The 7,654-nt window shown below is 38.0% G+C and overlaps 1 protein-coding gene across 1 annotated transcript; it reads right to left on the minus strand.

The window, feature by feature from the left end:
• Window positions 1-301: 301 nt before the first annotated feature.
• On the minus strand, window positions 302-6,754 carry LOC104615190 (thioredoxin-like protein 1). The gene is made up of 5 exons (XM_010295672.1): window positions 6,654-6,754; window positions 5,458-5,554; window positions 4,196-4,369; window positions 760-882; window positions 302-379 (listed from the first exon to the last, which is right to left on the minus strand). Exons 1-5 carry the CDS (start codon window positions 6,752-6,754, stop codon window positions 302-304), a joined length of 573 nt encoding a protein of 190 aa, XP_010293974.1.
• Window positions 6,755-7,654: the final 900 nt, after the last annotated feature.

Raw genomic sequence — 7,654 nt, forward strand, 5'->3', positions numbered from 1 at the left:
CTGCGGTCTTCCTACAAATGCAGCTTTCCTGATTCTATCCCAGCAAAATCAGGACATCTCTTTGCAGCATATCAAACTGTAGCAAATACTTACATTTGTGTCATACCAAATAACCATGCATCAGGTCAGTGAAAAAAATTAATGAGATAATTTGTTATGCAATCAATTTACAACAAATTTACTAAAGCTACTGTGGAATTCTCAGAAGGTAAAAGGTTCCAGGGACAACAGTCTCATTTTTAGAAAAATCAGCTAAACATGGGCAAAGCTTTAGTTTCAAAGATATGATTAAGCAGACACTTCACTCACCGTTATCTGGCCCCTGAAGTTTCATAGAATAAAGCTTGACAGGTTGACTAAAAGCTACAGTAATAAGCAGCTGTGGAGAAAAAAAGTTACTGTTAAATAATGTTTTCTTCTTTCTTCTAAACAAACATAGCAAAATAATTAACTGAAAGTAAGTCTGAGCTTTGAAATAAATTTAAGTACTCACCTTCACTATATTCCACACATGCGCTAGTCTATCACTTCAGAATATCACTAAATGCTACTCTGCTTGGAATTTTTTTCCATACATAAAGGGATGTGAAACTGGAAATGCTACAATGACCTTTGTATACCAATATTACTTACATCCTAACTACCATCTCCCACTCTTTCTTACACTACCATAACAATATAAAGCAGACAAATTCCAAGAAAAATGCTTGCAGACCAGACCATCATTGAAAGTATCTCACTTAAAAATATCTACTGTACCTGCTCGTCACAGTCTGATTCCAAGTAGGTAGAGTCTTTACGTAAACAATTATCAAATCCATGTTCATCACTCTCATTAAGACATTCACAGCCAGCTTTATTGATAAATGGCATTAAATCCATCTGGAAGTAAAAGCAAGAGTACTGCTGAGTGCGTAAGTGCACCATGAACTCATCTGGGATTAGTAAGCGTCGAAGTGAATGAAATTCTTCATTCAACAGATTGGAATAACAAGACACCCAGAAAACCTCAGGGGCTTATATCAAAAGACATTATGAACAAAAACTATGAATACTATAGTACTCTGATGTATCCAGTTCATAACTGAACAACATTTTTGCCCCTCTATTCAAAATCCTCACCCCTGCAATACATGCCTGCCATTCTGAGAATAAGAAATTGGGCACAGGGAGAATTTTCAGATACAGTTTTGATAAATAAGACTACAAAGTCCTAAGTCACCCCACAACATGGACAAACTGACATTAGACTGGAGCTATGATCAACTTAACAGAAAAGAAAAAACAAAAACAGAAACAGGCCTCCCTAAAAATATACAAATTAAAAGACCACCACTATAGTTCTTACCAGGCCTTACATGCAGAGCTAGTCTTACTTTATGTCTTTTTCAGCACTGTATACAAATTAACTTTATGAAACCTCTTCTTACTCCTTTCTATATACACTTCGGTAAAAACACAGAACAGAGGACAGAAGCTACAAAACTCACCAGGAACCAGTTTGTTTTATTGCTCAGCTCTTTTGTAAAGGGTCCAGCTAAAAGCTTTAACATACATGCATTCTCAGATCAAAGCAGGCCACTAACTATGCTCCAAGCCCCAACCACTTAAAAGGTGGTATTACTGCAGAGGCAGAATAATCTGTATGAATTTCCAGATAACCAGAATGTTTTGCCTGCAACTAAAGTAAACTAAGTCCAACTGAAGCACAGTAAGCCAGACTAAAAATCAAGTATTTCATATCTTAAGGCCTAAAGACAGAGTATTAACATCTCACATGGTACAAGTGGTACAAATTCAAGATCAGTGTACAGGCACAGAACAGTCCAGACATAAAAAACTAAAGGAACTTTTAGGATGACAGCCAAAAACACCCTTCTTAAAGGCATATATTAGGTCACAAAGAATAATATGCCACTCTTGGGGAAAAAAGCACACACTAGCTTGAAAATTACTGCGTACAACAACTCAGGCTAGATCTTCACTGTACAAACAGAATCCAAAAACAGGCTGCTGAGAGAATACAACTCATTTCCTGTATGTTGCTTCCTTTAGCTCTTGCAACTATGTTTTTCTGAGCAAAAAATACTTATCCCCCTCCCAGTATCCAAATGAAGGCTTCTCTTGCAACCCACATGCTCAGTAGATACAAGGTAAGGAGAAGGAACACACAGCTGTGCAAGAGAAGAAGAATACTTTCCTGGAGCCAAAGGCAGTCCAGTTTGGGTCAAGCATATCCTAAAACAGGCCTTCAGCCTAGCACTTACGGGTCAAATAGAATTCCTGCTTGGCTCATACAGCCCTGAACATACTCAGGGCTTGATTCGTAGGGGTAAGACACCACCTCCTGCAAGATTAACTTTTAATAGAAGATGGTGTGTTCAACTTTTAATAGAAGATGGTGTGTTCATCTCAAAACCCATCTAACTAAGCAGACCTGAACTTGCCACTTCAATGATTTTCAGTGTGTTTAGAGCTCCAAAGCTAACAAGCCAAACCTTTGTCTTTTGACATTCCCATAGTTCCACACAGGATTTCACAATAATTATAAGTGGAAGCATTCACACACAAAGTGCAACGCGTACCATACAACAGTTAGCAAGTAGTTAACAGCTAGAAATTCAATTGACCTGTGCTCTTGCAGTTTATTTAAATGAGAAATATTCAACTGGATTTGAACCCTGCTTACGTTTGCCTGATAGGATACGGCTAGCTATGAATTTACTTAACCTCCAGAAAACCTGGTTTTGCATTTAACAATATAATTTTGGGTTCTATAGATACTCATCACAGCTAAGTCTAACATGTAAGATTTGCTGATGCAAAGTACTGTGCACACTATAGCAACTAGCTAAGCACTGAACTGTGACATACGACTTAGGTGAAATGTAATACACTGTGTTTATACTTTTGGGAGAACAATAGACAATCTCATTTAAGGAGTAATATTACACCAAGGACTGCTTGGAGAATACCACTCTAGGAAAGTGTTTTGTCACATTAGAGTTCTCATTTACATGTGTTTGTTAGTACAGCTGTCAGACAGGCTTATGATTTGCAACACACCATTGCCTTGAGGTAACATGAAAACACACAGAACATGGTGAAAATAATTTCCTGAGAGCACCAGTATTTCTAAGCAGATTGCTCTCTTCCTGAAACTTTGGCCAAAACACCAAGTATCCCTACAAAGTTTTGATTTACCTAGAAGACATGGGCAAATCACGTAATGAGAAAAAAAATCTGAAGAATTTAAAAAGTGGTATTCATGAACAAAGAAAATGTTACAGTCAAATTTTAGTTATGAGAGATTTTGATGCAAGGTTTAAAAATCATTCATTATTCCTGCGATACATTATTTACTTTATAAGTTTTTATATCCTTGTCGTTCTTCTACAGGCAAGAAGAAATCTAAAAAGAACACTCTGTAGTACCATCCACTTTCAAACATTAGCGATTAGGCAAAAAACCCCACCATATCATGAGAGATGATTTATCTAACAATACTGCCTCAAAGGCATCCTATTTTCAGGGTAAGCTGCTACAGAGGAAGATGGAGCTGAATTGTTATGAAGGTTAATTCATTTGGCAACAGAATCTCTCCCTCTTTTTTTTGTTTGGTTACCCCTGCCAAGAGAGATGAAATAAAGAGGATTAAAGAAAGGGTAGGGAACAAGAAAGAAAAAGGAAAACCCCAAATGAACCTACCACCACATAAACAACATCAAGGATTTCTTAAGGAACAACTAGAGCAACTTTTCAACATTTTTGACAACAACGTCAAGCAACGTATTTACCCATGGACATTTTTACACTTAAAAAAAAAAAAGAGTTTTAGGAAGACAGTTCAAATGTCTGAGAAGAAAGCAGAATAAGCAGTTGCAGCAAAAAGTTCATCATAAAATATTAAATTCATTATTTTAATGAACCAAGGGCTATGTGTGGAGATTTTTCTTAAAACATTTCACAATTCTATAACTACACTTACTAAATATGTACATGTTAATTATTTAATTTTGTCTGAAAAAGGAAGCCCAGACAAGTGATCTTATCAAAGCCATGGGGAACTTGCAGTTTTGCCTGAAGTAGCATTATTTGACTTAAGAGTATGTTTAGAAAGCAACAGATTTTTTTTTTTAAACATTCAAGTTACACAAACATTACAAAAAATTATCTTAAGAGAAGACATGCATACATATCCTTTTGGGATATCTGTATCTTCACTGTTTCCAGGATCATTCTCCAGGTGCTGTTTAATTTTTTCTTCTAAACCTACAGCATCTGCTCCTTGATACTGGTCGATTCGCACTTTGTTTCGGAAAAACAGAAATGTTGGTGTTGCTGATATATTATTGGTAGCAGCTGTTCCCTAGAATGCATAAATTAGTTACAAGTGTTACCTAACACAATATTACCAATGCTTCACCTAGATATGAATTCACACACTAGATATTAATCAAGCTCCATCACCTCAAATATCACAAAAAATATTTGTTACTTTTTTTTAAATTGTTGTCTGAGTTAAAACTATTTAATTAATTTAAATTCTTCAGATCTTCCTAAACCCTTATAGACTTGGGCATTTTTTGGATGGACTTCACATTGTCAGCGGATTTGTTGGTACACCATAAAAATCACTTGCTCTCAGAAGCGGAGGATGGCTTAATTTAACACTTTTATTTTACAAGCTTTCTTTACACCTGCATTCCCTCTCCTTCCCAAGCCACATTGATGTACACCCCAGAACTGCAGCGCAATGCTGCAGAAGGTGAATTCCATTTGACTTCTACCTGTCTTCATACCTGTTAAGCACTCATAGTAGTTTTTCCAAAACTTTCCATAATTTAGTGTCATTTGCAAACATTGTTACCACTTCTATATTCATCCCTCTCCATTATAATTTGTAGTAATTCAAGATGCTTCCTTTCAACATACCATTGTTAATTTTTGTTAACGATCCTTAAGTCAATCAATAGCTCATCTGCAACACTGTTGTCTGTTAAAAACAGTTGAGTAGTACTTGAGAGGAATCTAGTCCCACTAATCATATCAGTTTATTGCATTTTTCATTTTGCTCAATAATTATGTCAATATTTGTTTGGAAAGACTTACTCTTTTTAATTCGTACTGGTAGTATCTTCTACATTTAACGGTATTATCTAAATAGTACAAGCAGCAGAAACTGTTAAACCATCTGTAATACGCTGCTTAAAGGAAGGACACCACAGGGGTAACTGCAAGAATACTTTTCTAAATAAAAGTGCTGTTTGTTCACACCTTGCTGCATATCCTAATTTTGGAGGACTTCACAATATGGTTATCTGTCATTCACCAAACATCAATAGCCACAGGATACTACTCTTAGTATACCGTCTGAACAGTTTTTGTTCAAGTTTCCCATTCACTACATTACCTGCTCTTCCTCTTACAACTGAAAATATGTTTTTGAATACCAACCTGGCATTGATGCACATCTACTTCCAAAAAAGTTGCCTGGGGATATTTGTTACTCAGAGCATTGAAAGCTGGCGCTATCCTTAAACAAGGGCCACATCTGTGAAAACAAAATGTAGTTTAAGTTAACTTAATCTTTTTTTGAAAAAAGTCTGCCCCAAATAGAATTTGCACATTCATGTTCTTACTGATATCCTTGGTACACGTAAAAATAACCTTCCTACCTGGCTGACAGATGGCAAGCAATCCTGGTGATACAATTAAGAATGACATTTAGAAACAAATCATGAGGTGTTAATTCCCACTTCCTCAGTTTCAGTGTCACATGATTAAGCTTCACCTATTAATACTAACTTCATATTTTTCCATCTAAAGGGTTTAGCCCCAGCATCTTGTACCATAAGCCAAAGTCCTGCTAACTAAAGTGAAACAAGGCAGAGTTGCCTGCTTTTCCTGAAATAGCAAAAAAATACAGAAAACTAGTACTAGTGCTTCATGTTATCTCCTATGAAAAAAACAGTATCCACAGTAAAATCTCCACATATGACCTGAAATATTTAACGGCAATAATGTATTGAACCTTTAGCAGGACTTCTTTCTAAGTTAAATCTCACCTACTACAACTGTAACCAGTTACTAACATACTTATCTGACCCTGGTAGAGCAGACCTGACTTCTGCTGACATAACTATCACCATTGCTGAAAATACATATTTGTTAATTACTGTACCTTTGCTGGCATATATGAAGGATACAGACACAACTATTCCCACAAAGAAATATTCTCACAACTCAGCTTGCTGTGAAAGGAGCTCTTAAAAAAGCAAAACAGCAAAAAAACCCCAGTAGAAACTCCCTCCAACAGCATATAACTGTAAAACGGCACAGACAAGATCTGCTCCACCTTTCCTATTCTATCCTGACAGCGAGGGTATGGATCCATAGCAGCGTAGCAAGGCAACTCACGGATATTTATATGCTAAGACATCAAGCCATTAAACTAACTGGAACCTAATATATTGGGTTGTCTGTAACCAAAACTTTTTCCTGGGCACACAAGTATGCAGTATTAATGAGCTCCTCATCACCTCTACAGTTATGGGTGAAGTTGACTTACCTAAAAAAATAAACCCAGCCCCATAACTAAGCAGCAAGCAGTCAGGCATCATATGTGTGTATATTAATGCTTTTTTCAATACCCATTTGGATACACAGCTAGAGACTCTTGCAGCCTCTTCTTCCCAAATATAACATCTTTCACCAGCTCAGATCTGAACTCTTTTGAACTCCAAACAGCCATTGGAAACAGAACGGTTCAACTGCACATTTAAATAAAGGGTGGAAAGATGAAGAAAAAGAGTATAAGCAGTACAAGCTAGGACTTCGACAATGATGAGGTGCGCTCTGAAGTCCAGGACCTCCAACACTATCACTACTCTCCCTAATGCTGCAGATTACTCTGAATAACTGCATTTCCGATATTTTCTTTGGTCACCAATTCACCCAGATTGCACCACGGTTGTAACTGAAGTCCCTGCTTAGTAGGGGAAAAAGAACATCTGCTTGCCCTGGGCAAAAAGGATGAGGATCCAGCTAGGTTTTATTAAGGTGGAAAATGTTTTTAAAAGAAACCAAGCAAGCAGCAGTTGCCTGTACCCTCTGTGAACAGTGGCTTCCCAGCCTGCAACCCAGTTTTGTATTAGCATATTGCCCCATGTCCTCAGAGAGGTAATGGGGTCATATTAGCATATTGCCCCACGTCCTCAGAAAGCCTGCAGAATGACAGGTTCAGAGGGCAAGGGAAGTCGGCTCAGCTGCAAAAAAGGTAAATTTAACACCAGAAATAGGAAACACCATTACAATGCTGTGACTATACTGATATGCTACAGATAGGGAGCATCACTTGTGCTAAAAAACAATTGATTCGCAACTCTTACCCGCAGCAGCCGGCTAGTGCCCAAAATGATGCAGCATTTTACCAGCTAACTGCACTTCCCAAGTTCCAAACCTTGCCTCAAAAATTAATGAAAACACCAACTCCCTCCCCAGGCTCCCAGCGGTTCTCTCGCTCCCGGAGAGCCTCCTCAGCCCCAAAGCGGGGAGGGAGCGGCAAGACCGCTGACGGGGCGACGCAGAGACGCCTCCCGGTGGGCCAGGCCCAGCTCCCGCTCTCCGCCGCCTCAGCGGGAACGAGGCCGCA

This window comes from Phaethon lepturus, unplaced genomic scaffold (genome assembly GCF_000687285.1).
Source record: "Phaethon lepturus isolate BGI_N335 unplaced genomic scaffold, ASM68728v1 C14058345, whole genome shotgun sequence".
Taxonomy (NCBI): domain Eukaryota; kingdom Metazoa; phylum Chordata; class Aves; order Phaethontiformes; family Phaethontidae; genus Phaethon; species Phaethon lepturus.

What these genes read in the sequence shown, in the direction of transcription:
- LOC104615190 (XM_010295672.1), bottom strand. Translation starts at nt 6,754, where the DNA reads ATGGCTGTTTGGAGTTCAAAAGAGTTCAGATCTGAGCTGGTGAAAGAT. An exon ending in CTAGCTGTGTATCCAAATGG is followed by an intron (nt 5,555 to 6,653) that starts GTATTGAAAAAA and finishes TTGTTTTCACAG; the next exon opens with ATGTGGCCCTTGTTTAAGGA. An exon ending in TAGATGTGCATCAATGCCAG is followed by an intron (nt 4,370 to 5,457) that starts GTTGGTATTCAA and finishes TATGCATTCTAG; the next exon opens with GGAACAGCTGCTACCAATAA.